This window comes from Schistocerca piceifrons, chromosome 3 (genome assembly GCF_021461385.2).
Source record: "Schistocerca piceifrons isolate TAMUIC-IGC-003096 chromosome 3, iqSchPice1.1, whole genome shotgun sequence".
Lineage (NCBI taxonomy): Eukaryota > Metazoa > Arthropoda > Insecta > Orthoptera > Acrididae > Schistocerca > Schistocerca piceifrons.
Genome location: NC_060140.1, coordinates 739,381,140 through 739,397,168, shown reverse-complemented (window position 1 = coordinate 739,397,168; position 16,029 = coordinate 739,381,140). Strand labels below are relative to the sequence as shown.

General features: G+C 40.2%; 1 protein-coding gene across 1 annotated transcript in view; it reads right to left on the bottom strand.

The window, feature by feature from the left end:
- Window positions 1–8,012: 8,012 nt before the first annotated feature.
- Window positions 8,013–16,029, bottom strand: part of LOC124789653 (TNF receptor-associated factor 6-B) — an 89,565-nt gene continuing 81,548 nt past the window's right edge. The window contains exons 7-8 of the mRNA XM_047257086.1: window positions 13,944–14,224; window positions 8,013–12,217 (exon numbers count right to left, since the gene is read on the bottom strand). Coding sequence (XP_047113042.1) covers window positions 11,890–12,217; window positions 13,944–14,224 — 609 coding nt within the window. The 3' untranslated portion in view covers window positions 8,013–11,889. The remainder of the gene's footprint in view (window positions 12,218–13,943; window positions 14,225–16,029) is intronic.

Genomic DNA, 16,029 nt, shown 5'->3' with positions numbered 1-16,029 from the left:
GGTCGATAGACACACAAACAAACACAAACATACACACAAAATTCAAGCTTTCGCAACAAACTGTTGCCTCATCAGGAAAGAGGGAAGGAGAGGGGAAGACGAAAGGAAGTGGGTTTTAAGGGAGAGGGTAAGGAGTCATTCCAATCCCGGGAGCGGAAAGACTTACCTTAGGGGGAAAAAAAGGACAGGTATACACTCGCACACACGCACATATCCATCCACACATACAGACACAAGCAGACAAGGTCTTTAAATATGTCTGCTTGTGTCTGTATGTGTGGATGGATATGGGATATGTGCGTGTGTGCGAGTGTATACCTGTCCTTTTTTTCCCCCTAAGGTAAGTCTTTCCGCTCCCGGGATTGGAATGACTCCTTACCCTCTCCCTTAAAACCCACTTCCTTTCGTCTTCCCCTCTCCTTCCCTCTTTCCTGATGAGGCAACAGTTTGTTGCGAAAGCTTGAATTTTGTGTGTATGTTTGTGTTTGTTTGTGTGTCTATCGACCTGCCAGCGCTTTTGTTCGGTAAGTCACCTCATCTTTGTTTTTATATATAATTTTTCCCACGTGGAATGTTTCCTTCCATTATATATATATAAACATGAATATACAGTGAACGTGTATACTTTGTATCTATATGGCTTCGAAAGTATACCATTTGTACTTGCATCTTTACTCCCTATTCCTATTTGTAAATTCTTCTAAACTATAACATTGCTTTTTATTCATTTAGAAATTCTTCTAGACTATAATAACATTTGCTTTTTAGGTATATGCCAATGGTCTCCAATGTGGCCTTATCTTATTTCTGATCTTCAGAGCCATGTAATATGGAGTATTTTCATATACTGTGAGTCAGTGACAAGGTAGCATGTACACTCCTGGAAATGGAAAAAAGAACACATTGACACCGGTGTGTCAGACCCACCATACTTGCTCCGGACACTGCGAGAGGGCTGTACAAGCAATGATCACACACACGGCACAGCGGACACACCAGGAACCGCGGTGTTGGCCGTCGAATGGCGCTAGCTGCGCAGCATTTGTGCACCGCCGCCGTCAGTGTCAGCCAGTTTGCCGTGGCATACGGAGCTCCATCGCAGTCTTTAACACTGGTAGCATGCCATGACAGCGTGGACGTGAACCGTATGTGCAGTTGACGGACTTTGAGCGAGGGCGTATAGTGGGCATGCGGGAGGCCGGGTGGACGTACCGCCGAATTGCTCAACACGTGGGGCGTGAGGTCTCCACAGTACATCGATGTTGTCGCCAGTGGTCGGCGGAAGGTGCACATGCCCGTCGACCTGGGACCGGACCGCAGCGACGCACGGATGCACGCCAAGACCGTAGGATCCTACGCAGTGCCGTAGGGGACCGCACCGCCACTTCCCAGCAAATTAGGGACACTGTTGCTCCTGGGGTATTGGCGAGGACCATTCGCAACCGTCTCCATGAAGCTGGGCTACGGTCCCGCACACCGTTAGGCCGTCTTCCGCTCACGCCCCAACATCGTGCAGCCCGCCTACAGTGGTGTCGCGACAGGCGTGAATGGAGGGACGAACGGAGACGTGTCGTCTTCAGGGATGAGAGTCGCTTCTGCCTTGGTGCCAATGATGGTCGTATGCGTGTTTGGCACCGTGCAGGTGAGCGCCACAATCAGGACTGCATACGACCGAGGTACACAGGGCCAACACCCGGCATCATGGTGTGGGGAGCGATCTCCTACACTGGCCGTACACCACTGGTGATCGTCGAGGGGACACTGAATAGTGCACGGTACATCCAAACCGTCATCGAACCCATCGTTCTACCATTCCTAGACCGGCAAGGGAACTTGCTCTTCCAACAGGACAATGCACGTCCGCATGTATCCCGTGCCACCCAACGTGCTCTAGAAGGTGTAAGTCAACTACCCTGGCCAGCAAGATCTCCGGATCTGTCCCCCATTGAGCATGTTTGGGACTGGATGAAGCGTCGTCTCACGCGGTCTGCACGTCCAGCACGAACGCTGGTCCAACTGAGGCGCCAGGTGGAAATGGCATGGCAAGCCGTTCCACAGGACTACATCCAGCATCTCTACGATCGTCTCCATGGGAGAATAGCAGCCTGCATTGCTGCGAAAGGTGGATATACACTGTACTAGTGCCGACATTGTGCAGGCTCTGTTGCCTGTGTCTATGTGCCTGTGGTTCTGTCAGTGTGATCATGTGATGTATCTGACCCCAGGAATATGTCAATAAATTTTCCCCTTCCTGGGACAATGAATTCACGGTGTTCTTATTTCAATTTCCAGGAGTGTATTTCAATTTATGTCTAGTTGCATAGGCATGTGTGAATGTATTTCCTTCAAACAGATGTGAGTTTTCTGTTCAAAGAGAAGTATTTCATATATGAAGATGGAAGGGATTGTCATGAAGTCCAGGCTTTTGAATAGTGGTTTGCATGAATGTCTACTATTGGTTCCTGTCATTGCTCTGATTAAATCTTCTTTTTTTTTTTTAGTTTGAAGATTCGAAGGAGGTTTATCTTTTCAGTACCCCAAAATATTATTCCCTATCTTATAAGTGTTATGAAATACGCGTGATATACAGTTTTCTTCACTGTTAAATCCGTTACTTTGTGTAGTACCCTCATTGCATAAACTAAACTATTTAATCTCTTCATTAAACTGTCCACATGGTCAGTCCATTGCAAGTTTTTATTTAAAGTTATCCCAAGAAATTTTACAGAATCAACTATGGTCAGTTCTTTACCTGAATATTCTATTTGTGATATACATTCAGTAGTTTGTTTGGTCCTGAAGTGTATGATTTGGGTTTTTTCAAGATTTAATTTCATAGCATTATCTTTTATCCATTGTTCAAGTTCTTGTAGAGTTTGTTTCGTGGTCCTTACTAATTCGTCAGTGTTTTTGCAGAAGACTACAGCAGTTGAGTCATCTGCGTAAAGTATTGTATCTGTATTTACTTTGCTAGGCATGTCATTTATGTAATATAAGAACAGAAGTGGTCCTAATATCGAGCCCTGGGGCACGCCTGCTTGAATTTCTTTCCAGTTAGAGCAAGTTTTCTCCCCCTTTTGATGTATCACCACCCTTTGGTATCTTTTTTTGAGATAAGATGAAAACCATCTTATAGATTTTCCATGGAAGCCACGGGTACCCAATTTTTGGAGCAGTAGCTTATGGTTTACTGTGTCAAACGCCTTTGAGAGGTCACAAAAAATACCAGATACACTTTGTTTGTTGTCAAGGCATTTACTTACTTTGGAGATTAGTTCATTTACAGCTTGTAAAGTGTTTCGTCCCTTCCTAAACCCATATTGGTTATTGAGAATAATATTACCTTCCTTATTGTACTTTTCTAATTGATTACATACTATCCGTTCAACTATTTTAGAGAAAACTGGGAGTATAGACACTGGGCGGAAATTTACTAAATCATCTTGTTTTCCCTTTTTGTAGACCGGACAGACTTCAGCATATTTCAGTCTGTCTGGAAAGCAGCCCTCATCAAATGCTTGGTTTATTATTTTACAGAGTTGAGGTGCAATGCTGTCACTTCCTGCCTTTATGATATTTGTTGGAATTTCATCTCAGCCCACAGATTTAAGATTTTTTAGGGATTTTATGATGTTAGCTACTTCATGACATGATACTGCAGTACATTAAAACTCTCTTGATTCCCGCAGTACTGCATCAGGTCTCATTTGTGGAAGTAAGAAGTTATGAATTTTGTTTGTGGTTATGAAGTACTTATTAAATTCTTCACAGATGTGCCGAGTGTTAGTAACAGTATTCCTGCCAATTTCTAGTTGGTAATTAAAATGTTTTGTTTCTTCAGTACCTGTTCCTTTCTTTGCAACCTGCCATACTGCTTTTGATTTATTTGAGGCATTAGCTATATATTTACTGTTTGCCAATTGTTTTACTCTTTTAATTACCCGATCAAATATTTTTTTGCATTTGATTTTGTACCTAATAAATTCAGCATCACGGTTGGTTTTCACTTCCTTATGCATTTACCTCTTTCTAATACTAGAGATCCTGATACCTTCTGTAATCCATGTATTACTTTTATTGTATTTATCATTTGTTGATATGCGGGGAAAGCATTCATTGAAAATGTTCTTGAATTCAGATATGAAAGTGTTGCAATTATTGTTTACTGAACACTGGTTGCTGAAGGTCCAATGGGTTTCCTTTAATTTCAAGATAAATGTGTTTATATTTGGCTGGCTGAAATTTCTGACCAATTTCACTGTGGGCCTATATGTTTTGTCTATGTATGGCAATGACATAAAAAGTGCTGAGTGATCAGATATTCCTAAGTCTAATACATGTTTTTGTGTATTCCCATAATTTTTGCTGCTCACTATATTATCAATGCTTGTGGCAGAAGTGGCTGTTACCCTGGTGTACTGAGTAAAATTTAGTGTTAAGCCATTTGTGGCCATCAAATCCTTCAGGGTGGTAACAAATCTGTTTTCGTCTCTCGTATCTATATTAAAATCAGAACAAATTACAATCTTTTTATATGGTTTCCCTACCTGCAACCTACTTATCAGAGTTTCAAATTTCTCTAGAAATTCCCTAGTAGCCCAATATTCTGGGACATGATATATGCTTATGATTAGTAAACCGTATTCAGACAGCTCAATGCAACAGCTTTCGAATACCTGTTCCTCATTTAAACAATCGAATGTCATTTTGGCTTCGAAGTTTTGTGTCTGTTCCACTAATATACATGATCCCCCATACCCCTTTTTTCTGCAAAAACTCGATGCTAACTTGTATCCCGAGAGTTAATTTAGTAGCTTGACATTGTCCCATTTAAGCCAATGTTCATTCAAACATATGACTTTTACAGAGTTAATTTGCCCTAATAGTATTTCTAAGTCATATAATTTGTTCATCATTTCTCCCAACACACCACCTATGTTTAAGTGCATTATGAAGCTATTTTTTCTGACTAAAGAATTTACAGTATCTATTAAACTGTCGGCAAAGTTTACACTGATGTGAGTTTTTACTGCAAATTTACGGTCCCTCGCTTTGTTAGTTCTTTCGGACCTAATTCCATAGGAATTGGTCCGCCGTATGTTTCCCCGTGTGCGGGAGGCAGGGTTTGACAGCTATGGGGGATACAGAGGAGGTTTGGAGGTTGTTGGATTGTGGTAGTCCAAAGACAGGAGTAGGACGTGAACAGGGTGGAGAGTTTTTTGAACTGGCATTGTGCATGTTGCTCTAGTTCCTGGAGGACAAGAGTTTCAATTTTGGATTACATAGCAGAAGAATTTTGCAGATGGAGAGGGGGCATTGCAAGGAGGTTTGGGCCAGATTGGTGTGGTTTTGCAGGATTATGCTGGTGAGGGTTAAAGATTGGTGGAATCTGAAGAGGTGGGGGTCACCCACCACCTCCCAAAGTCCCACCATCTAGCCACAAAGGAGCATTCCCCTCATGGCTCAGTACCACCCAGGACTGGAGCAACTGAATTACATTCTCTGCCAGGATTTCGACTATCTCTCGTCATGCACTGAAAGGAGAAATATATAGCCCAGTACCCTTCCCACCCCTCCCACAATGGTATTCCATCACCCACTGAACCTACACAATATCCTCATCCAGCCCTACAGAACTCCTGCTCCCAACACCTTGCTCCGTGGCTCATATCCCTGTAATACACCTAGCTGCCAGACCTGTCCCATACATCCTCCCAACACCAGCTACTCTAGTCTGGTCACAAACATCATCTATCCCATCAAAGGCAAAGCTACCTGTGAAACCATTTGTGTGATCTACAAGCTATTCTGCAACCACTGTGCTGCATTCTATGTAAGCATGACAAGAAACAAGTTGTCTGTCTGCATGAATGGCCAGCATCAAACTGTGGCCAAGAAACAACTGCTGTTGCTGACACCCAAACCTCCATATGTCTGACACTCAGATCGGTATCAAATGTTGTGTGTCGATAGAGTATCAATCAAAACACTGATTCAATACATGCTGTGTGCTGTCACCCAGTAGAACAAGTGTAAATGGTAATTAAAAGTAACACCAGAACTATGGAGTACAGGAAAAGTGCATCTGCGAAGTGCAAATGTCAATGTCTCTGGTAGGTCGGCTGGTAAAGCATCAGATCGTCATATTAAGGTTTGAAACCTACTGATGCCTTTTTTTTTTCTTAGCTTACACTTGGAATTGTTATATGAGAGAACATTTTTGTGACTTGTAAAAAGGACTTTTTGGAGTTTGTAGCAAAGTTGTTTTGGCAGTCTGTTTTTGTTTCGTTAGTTGAAAGTAGCTAACCTATAAAGTACATTTGTATAGATAGGTGTGGTGTTTCCGATACAAATGTACTCTACAGGGGTGCTACTTTCAGCTAATGAAGCGAAAACAGACTGCCAAAAGAACATTGCTGCAAACTCCAAAAAGTCCTTTTTACAAGTCACAAAAATGTTCTCTCATATAACAATTTCAAGCATAAGGTGTTAAAAAAAAAGAAAAAAAAAATCAGCATCAGTAGGTTTTGAACTCTGGACCCTTAATATGACGATCTGATGCTCTACTAACTCACCTACCAGAGACATTGATGTTTGCACCTCACAGATGCACTTTTCCTATATTCATAATTCTGGTGTTACTTTTAATTACCATTTACACATGTTCTACTGGACGACAGCATACAGCACAAACTAAATCAATGTTTCGGTTGATACTCTATCGACACACAACATTTGGTACCGATCTGAGTGTCAAACATCTGGAGGTTCAGGTCTTATCACGCAACCCAACATGACGTTCTTCATTTCAATGAATGCATCACAGTCTGTGCCATCTGGATCCTTCCTATCAGCTTTTTGGAATTGCGCACGTGGGAAAACTCCCTGCAATATATCCTACATTCTGTAACACACCTGGCCTCAACCTTCGTTAGTCATTGTCCTTACCCATCTAGCCCTTCCCCCTTTCCCATTTCAGCACTACACAGCCCTCTACTTCACGAACACACTGTAAGTCTTTTTACTTCTGTCCTTTTCCGCTATCTCGGCCTCCACCTTGGTGTTCCACCCTCTCTCCACCTCGTCCCTGTACGCCACCACAAGCAGCACTTTGCTGTGCCCAGTCCCTACCCCGATATCCCTCCCACTCCCTGCCCCAGCCTCCTCCTTACTCCAATCACTTGGCTGCCTGTCCCATCAAGCTGTGCTGCTTGCAGTCTGGCTTCAGCTGCCAGAGACTGTAGTCATGGGTGTGTGAGTTAATAATTATTATTAATAATTCTGGCGTATTGTATCCACCCCAAAAAAGTACATGAAATGGATAACATTAGAGCACTTGATCTCCTTTTCCCCACAGTCATTCCAGGAAAATTCAGAAAGGTTCCTAACGGGGCTATTATTCATTATTATCATTATCATAATCATCATCTTGTAGCTTCCCACAACTAGCAAGGTCTGCTTGGAACACATGCCTCTCCATCTTCTCTGGTCCACCCATCTGTCGCTACTCCGGTTCGCTCTTCTCATCTTTTGTGGACTTTTTAGCCATTTGTCACTTGGCTTTTCCCTTGGTCTTCTGCCCTCAATCATCTTGTGTATGCATAGTTATTGCTATTGTTGTTTTCAGATTTATGCTTAAATTTCACTGTTTCTAGTATTTTTAAAGTTTCTTTCCATAAATTTTGTGTGTGTTATGATGAATTCTATTGGCACTAAGTCACTGCCACAGATGTGTAATTCAATAAATGAATACAAATATAGGTGTATAAAAAAAAAAAAGGAATGGTGGTGAAGCACATGCATGAAACAACTGTGATATCTATTCACTGCATTCTAAACATGTTTGCAAGTTCAGTTTGTGTGATAATTGCTCTTTGTTAAAACTGTAAGTATCTTGCTCAGAGTTCGTAACTATTTCTTTTCCCAAGAAATGAACATAACATGGAAGCAAAACATGCAGGAATGAGGTAAATGTGACAGACTTATATATTAATAGAATAACCACAAAAAAATAAGGATTTGAAAGTGCTTTAATTGGATAAACAATATACATTCAATATCTACTATAACCCAACCACTTTCGTAATAAACTGGACGGCATAATAGTGATTAATACTGGTTAAAATGATGACACCAGTAATACATATATTCTAAAAACAATGCAGTAAAATGTACATTACAAAAGGATGTTGTTATTGCACTCTGGAAAAGATCCCACCCACAAAATATAATACTGACATTTTAAAGTGTATATAACATACCTCATAATGCAAAAATATAGAATCTAACAATGTTTTCCTACTGATAAAATAGTCTCTCATTGCTTCAAGGATTTAGTTAATGGTTTTCCACAGTATGGTAGTTATTTGCACTTTTGAGTAATACTTTAAGAAACTTATGTAATTAAAAAAATAAATGATATCAACAACAATGCTTGCTGTTCTTAAGGACACAGACTGAATCTTCACAGTGCCTGTTGAGTTTCAGCAGCATGTGGGAACTAATACCCTGAAAGGGGGGAGGTCATGGGGATGGAACAGGAGAGATCTGAGGCATCAGTCAAAATTGTTAGGTCCTGCACTTAGGAACATAAAAGTATATGCTGCTGTAACACTGTATTGGCCATGTATGACACCATATGTAAGCCACCATTGCTTTTGATTTGAATTATTCCCATATTCACTATGGGTGGTGACATTATCCAAATCTAAAATACAGTCAAAGAAAAACGTCCCAGTACACCATTATAGGTTCCTCAGTGACATGATAATCAGATTATTAACTAAGTGCAAAACTTTTCACCCTAGTAATTATACAACAGACCATGCTACAGAAATCAATGGAAATGATATCACAAAATGGAAACACATGCACTACATTCTGTGGTAATGTTCATGCAACAGACAAATATACTACTATTGTATTTAGATAATAACAAGTACAAAAATGTTGTAAACAAAACATTAACAGACAAAATATTCAAACTAGTCATAAGTATGGGTTTGCATTCTGTCAAAATATGGCAATACACCACAGAACAACAATACACAGGTTTTGACAAGTTTTAACAATCACTCAGCTCAAGTGGCAGCAGATTAGAGCTTATGAGTTTGTATGCTTTGTGGAAGGCAAAAATGGTTGAACTCTTGTGTTGCTCCCAAGAATGTTTTGAGCAATGTCAGAATGACTGCAGCTATATACAGATTACAAGGGGATCCATTTTAAAGCAAGTATAACTAATTGAACATACCTAGTAAGAATACAAATTTACAACATAAGTCTCATCTTTTTTGGTGTGACACTTTGCATATAATCTCTTCCGGTGGAGACCATGAACAAGTCTGTAGTAAACTGCTAGTCCAATGCCACAGCGCCGATTGATTTTGATGAAATTTATCACAGTGTATAAACACATTTCAACATCAAAACAATTGTACACTAATATGCCATGAAAAACAGCAAATGACAATATTTCTTGCGGTTGTTTTGAATTGAGTCAACTGTGGTATATTAAAAATGACAAAATATAAGTTATGTTTCTGCACTAAGTCAAAGAAATAATATTATGTACAGTGGTATATTTACACATAAAGTATGTCAAAAATAAATCAAATGTGGTGTGTAAATACTTTAGGAGTAAAGGAAAGAATTCGTCAAATAGTTTGCGTTGAGCTGCTAACAGGCACACAAAATAGAGTAAAAACTTGTTAGCTTTCAGATGAACCCTTTTTAACAAGTTCAAGTACACACACATACCACACACACAAGTGCACACCTGTGCAGCTACATTGTGCCAACTGAATACCTCTGCCACAAATGCAGCTTGGCAGGAGTGAGCGGTTATATCAGGTGGGGTAGGGTTGGGTTGGGTAGAGGGACGAAGAGGCGAGAATTGGAATGAGGGGTTGTGGAGATGTAACTTGTGGCTTGGAGGGTGGCTGCAGATGTGCGGGATAGAAATGCGGGATGGGGAGGTGGCATGTCCATGGGCTCGGAATGCGACAACGGAAGCCGAAGCTGGTGAGTTTGTATAGTGCATGACAATGTCAAAGTGGAGGCATAGAATGGGAGGGGGTAACAGGACTGAGGAAGAGGAAAGTTCTGGGTAGAGGGTGTGCATGAAGTGGTTTAGTGGTGATTGAGGCCAGGAAGGAAGGAAGATAGGCAGATTTAGTTTAATATCCTATCAACATCAAGATCATTAGAGATGGAGCACAAGCCCAGACTGATTCCAGGATGGGGAAGGAGTTTGACCATGCCCTTTTGGAGGAATAATTCTGCCATTTGTCTACAGTTGTTTCACAGAAATAATGAAAAAACTTAAATCTGGATGGCCCTTTGTAGATTTGAATCATTGCCCTCCCAAATGTGAGTCTAGTATTTGAGGATCTGAGGGTAGAAGGATTACGGGAGTGAAGGAAGTGTTGAAAGGATAACTCCCACTTACATTGTAAAAAAAAAAAAAAAGAGGTGCTGAAGGAAAATATCCAGATGGCATGGTTTGTAAAATAACCCCTGAGCTCCAGCATGTTGTGCTAATCAGCATGGTCTGCCTCTGGGTGGTCAACTTTGTTCTTGTCCACAGTTTGTCGGTGGCCATTCATTCTGGTGAACAGCTGGTTGGTGGTCATATCCACATAAAATGCTCTGTAGAAATTCCAGTAGAGCTGATGGCTGATTTCATAGGTGCCCTTGCCTCAGATGAGACAGGAGAAGCCTGTGACAGAAGTAGAGTAGGATGTGCTAGGTGGTACATCCTACACATGATCTTTCCCATCCATCCTGAAATGGTATTCCTTCGTCCAACCAACCTACACAACATCCCTGTCCATCCACATGATACTCCAACTTCCAGTTTCTTGGCACAGAGGTCATATCCCTGTGGAAGACCCTGAGAGCAAGACCTGCCTGATTCAACTACTTATCGATTTCAACTCCAATCTAGTCACAGGCTTCTCCTAGCTCATCAGAGACAGGGACACCTGTGAAAGTAGTCATGTCATATATAGGCTGTGCTCTAATTTCTGCAGAGCATTGCCACTGCCAAACTGTGGCCAAAAACAGCTGATCATCCAGTGGTGGAACATGCTACTGAGCACAGCATGCTGTTCCACAACCCCTGCCTTCCCTCCAGCTCCAGCTTCCCTGAACTAGGAAGATGGGAGTTGTCCTTGCACTCCCATAACTCCCATAACTGTCTTGGCCTCAATCTCTATTAATTCAATGCATGCACACCCTCTACTCAATGGCTTCCCCTTTCCTCTATCCCGTTAAAACTATCAGTCCATGCCTCCATGTCATTTTCACTGTGCATCGCACTAACTCACTGACTCCAATGCCTATGTGTCGCATTCGTAGCCAGTGCACCTGCTGTCTCCCTCTCCTGAATTTCTATCCTGCACACCTGCTGCTACCATCTGAGGCACCAGCTACCTCTCCACAACCCCTCATCTCCCACTCCCACCGCACCTGACACAACTGCTCACTCTGGTCCATCAGCCGAACTGCAATCCTGGTATTGTGTGTTCAGCCAGCACAATGTAGCTCTCTCTCTCTCTCAGTGTGTGTGTGTGTGTGTGTGTGTGTGTGTGTGTGTGTACTCCAGCTCATAAAAGTATTCGTCTGAATACCAGCAAGTTTTCTTTTCATTCTTCTTGTGTGCCTGCCAACAACTCAATGTTTCTATTTTGTGAATGGTCTCATTTATGCATGAAATATATAGATGCATCAGACAAGTACTAGGTGAATGGCCATATTATTGTGTTCCATGAGTGCACCTGATGACGGTCAGTCAGTAAACTGATGAAATATTGCACATGCCTATCCGGCTTCTTGTCCAAGGTTCCTTACTGATCTACTACCTTGAGGAAACCTGAAGAATCACATTAATTACACACTTTGCACTTTTATTTTGATGGTAAGTGTATCATTATGTATGAATCCAGCAGACATAAGCTCTGGTATTGAAATAAATTCTGTGTATCCAAACCCTCTAGGGTTAATGTTTTTTGTTGGCTGTTGAAATGCATCAATTTCAGGCCTAGACATCATGGTTTCTTGAATGTGTAACTGTGAATCTTTCATATTGACCAAGCGAAAACTGATTCTTCCAGTGAACGGCCAATCTAAGCAAACATCATGATCAGTCTTCATAAGATGAATCAACAATGATAAGCAATTGTGGTCTTTTGGTGATATATTGAGCCGAGCACAAAACCTGAAACAAATAATTCTGAATTATAAGCTAAAAATGAGATGACAATCATTATTTGGTTCTGACATTTATCTATATAAAATGGAAAATTCACATGAGAAAATTAAGTAATGTAAATAATGTACGAGACAGAATTGCTGGTCACCACATGCCTTCAAGAGATGAAAAATTTATTACTGCCAATAGATACACAAGGTGTGTGAGAAAAATGAGACTGACAACACTGTGAGCAATCTGGCAATGCTGTGTTGTTCTACTTGTGTAGACTGGTGTGTTTATCCCTTCCAGAAGCTCAGTCTGAGTTTCAGCTCCGTACAGCTAACGTGATTCTTGAGAGTGCCATTAGTGAAGTTGTGTTTTGTTGTGTGCTATGAAAATGGAACAGTGGAATTTAGAGCAACCTTAAGCAATCAAGTTTTGTGTTAAATCCGGGGAAACTGTGGGTGCGACCTTTGAAAAGTTGAAACAGGCTTATAGGGAATATTCCTTATCAACAGCACGTTTTTTTCTGGCACAAATCATTTCTGAAAGGCCAAGAACATACTGAAGATGAAGCTTGCTCAGGGAGACCTTCAACATCAAAAACCGATTAAAACGTTGAACGTGTGTCTGCTCTTATGAGATCAGACTGATGTTTAACAATAAGTATGATGAATGATCTGTTAAACTTAAATACTTTCAATGTACATCAAATTCTGACCAAAGATTTGCACATGCGAAATGTTTGCGATAAACTGGTGCTGAAAAATCTCACAGCTCAGCAAAGGACAACTGAAGAAATTTATGTGTTGATCGTCTTGAAAGTACTGCCAATGACCACGAATGATTCAGTCATGTGATCACAGGCAATGAAGCCTGGATTTTTTAGTATGATCCTGAGACAAAGCAGCATAGTGAGGGGTGGCACACTGAGACGTCTCCTCAGGCAAAAAAAAAGCTCAAATGAGCAAATCTAAGATTAAAGAATGCTAATTTGCATTTTTACAGTAGATGTATAGTGCATAAAAAATTTGTTCCTCCAGGACAAACTGTCAACAAAGTGACTTATAAAGCTGTCCTCGAAAGGTTCATGAAAAGAGTGAATCGAGAGAGATTGGACATTGCAGACAAGTGGATGCTGTATCATGACAAACTTCATGTCACATGGACACTTCCATCTCAGAATTATTTACCTAAAATTGCATTCCTGTTGTTCCATAGCCCCCTATTCACTTGATCTGAGTCTTTGTGACCTTCTTTTACCAAAATTGAAAAGTGTATTAAAAGGATGTCATTTTCAAAGAGAACTTCAAAAGAATGAGACCGACGAATTAAAGGTCTTATCAGGTGAAGCTTTCTGGCACTGCTAGACAGGAAACAACAACTCTAGCGGTGTATAACTGCCAAAGGAAACTACTGTAAATGGGGACCACAATGTTACTTGAAAAATAAAATAAAAACTTTGATAGATACAAAATCAGTTTCTCTACTTTTCTCACACACCTCATATATGAAAGTTCATGTACTATTCTACCTTTCGGGACTATCGGTTCCTTCATCTTTGAGAAGAGAGGGATAGGTTTAAGGGATAAAAAGGAAAAGCATGGCACTTGGACATCAGGATGACAGGGGCCCACCTGTTGTGAGGATTAAGGAGACAAAAATTTATTATGTCTTAAGTAAGTGGAAAACAATACAAAGGAATTTCAAAAGGAAAAAAATGCAGTGGGTGAACATAGTAATTTGTTACCTGTATCCATTGGGTGAAGTGTAAAAGCTGGGGCTGTAAAGGAAATAATGTGCAGGTTCTCTTTCCATTGTGTTCAGCTCTTTACGAAACTCAGGGATAGCCCACAACATGACACCACCACAGTGTTTACGACAGATTTCTTCGAGGACAGCACTTGAATTGCTGACATGTTGCTGCAGCTGCTGCTTGATGTTAGACAGCTGTATTTCATGTTCATTGTACTTCTGTTCCAGGACCACAATTCTACCAAATAAGTCACGTGCCAGTGCTTGCCAGGTTTCCTAAAAATCATAAGTGCACTGCAGTCGACTTACATACATTTGCACATGATCTCCTGTATATTTTAAAGTCAATATTAAATGTGAACTGTAGAAATATACATGACTGATATGATTGTGTGAAAGTCATGATCAAACACAGAATTAACCTTTTAATACTCTGTACAGATATCACATAATATCTTGTACCAGTAGGTTTGAAAGTTGCTCTACTGAGGGAGATTCACAGGACTACCACCATTTTTTAACTGAGAGATGCATTTTTCTTGAAATAATTGTAAGGAAACTTATGCACTATTAATCAGTTGCAAAACATACCACAACATTTTTGAAGGCTTGAAAAACATAATGCTTTTACAGACATGGTCTTACAGAAATTGACAAGCTATCACATTCTTCGGACCTAAAACTGGTTCCACATCTAGTTAACATGAGACAGTTTAAATGAAATGTACGAGGTATATTTGGAAAGTAAGGTCTGATTTGGAGTGAAATGGAAACCAATGTGAAAATCCGATGGAACTTTGCAAACAACGTAGAGAATTGGTGGAAAGCACAGGCCGCTGCTTTCTGTGATGACGATACTGGAAAGTTTGTACAACGCTACAACAAATGTCTAAGTCAGAGAAGTGACTATTTACAGAGGTAGTTGGAAGGTGGGGGCTAACTGTTGTGAATAAAAAATATTTGATTTTCACTGTGGTTTCCATTTTGTGGCCGATCGGACCTTACTTTCCAAACAGCCCTCGTAAGTCATGGCACAACCTAAATTCTGAAATTTAAATCAGTTTAGTCAATCACACGTTCACTACATCATAACCATAGTATGATGTGGAATTTGTTCACCGAGCAAAATTTATACACACTTGCCAAAACACACATTCACATCACTACACGGTGGTGGTTTCCAGATTTTTACTGACTATTTAGCAATGCTGAAATATTCTTTTAAGGTATAAAAAGAGCTGCTAATGAGAAAAACTTTACATTTGACAATGTTTCTGCTGTCTGATATAAATTTTATTTCTGAGGGTATACTGACAGTTCTATAGCTGGGTATTTCATTGAGTCCTGTGCCAAATTTAGATTAACAACAGGAAACTGTAGATAATCAATTCTTCTATTACTATAATTTTTTGTATGTGTGAATATACTGTATTTGTTGTTTTCAGACCCAAATAGTTTGTTGGAGTGAAAATCTGTGGTTAATATTCCCACTTAAATTGACATTTATAAGATGTAAATGTATGAATCTGGCAACTAATTCTATTACTTTGTCTTGTAAAATAAGTACTTTTCACCTAAGTGACAAGTTATCCACAAGTGTGTTAAGTTATAGATTTTTCTGCCCCATAGTTGGCAGTACTCTGATGGCAAAAGCAGTTGGACCTAAATGCCCTAGCAGGGCTGTTATATACAGTCTTTCCAGTTTAAGTTTTCTCTGGTACCACACCCAAGAACTTGAAAGTTTCTACCATGTTATTATTTCTTACTTGGTACACTACTTAACCCTGCATGTCCCACCAATAAGGGGAAAAAATAATTTTAAAATTTTTCACATAATTAACCTTCATTACCACAGTAAGCAATGAATACAAGAAGAAACTGGCAAAATGTAAACAAAAATTGTTTTATGGGTGTGGTTCCACTTTGGAACCACAAGGACATACAGTTTTCAAACACCCATCATTTTGGGTAATATATTTGAAAGCAAATTCACATTTCTCCTTGACACAATCCCACGTCTCAAAACTTCCATGAACTCATAAAGTCTGAAACAAATTATAGTCCCAAATAATAAGCAAAAA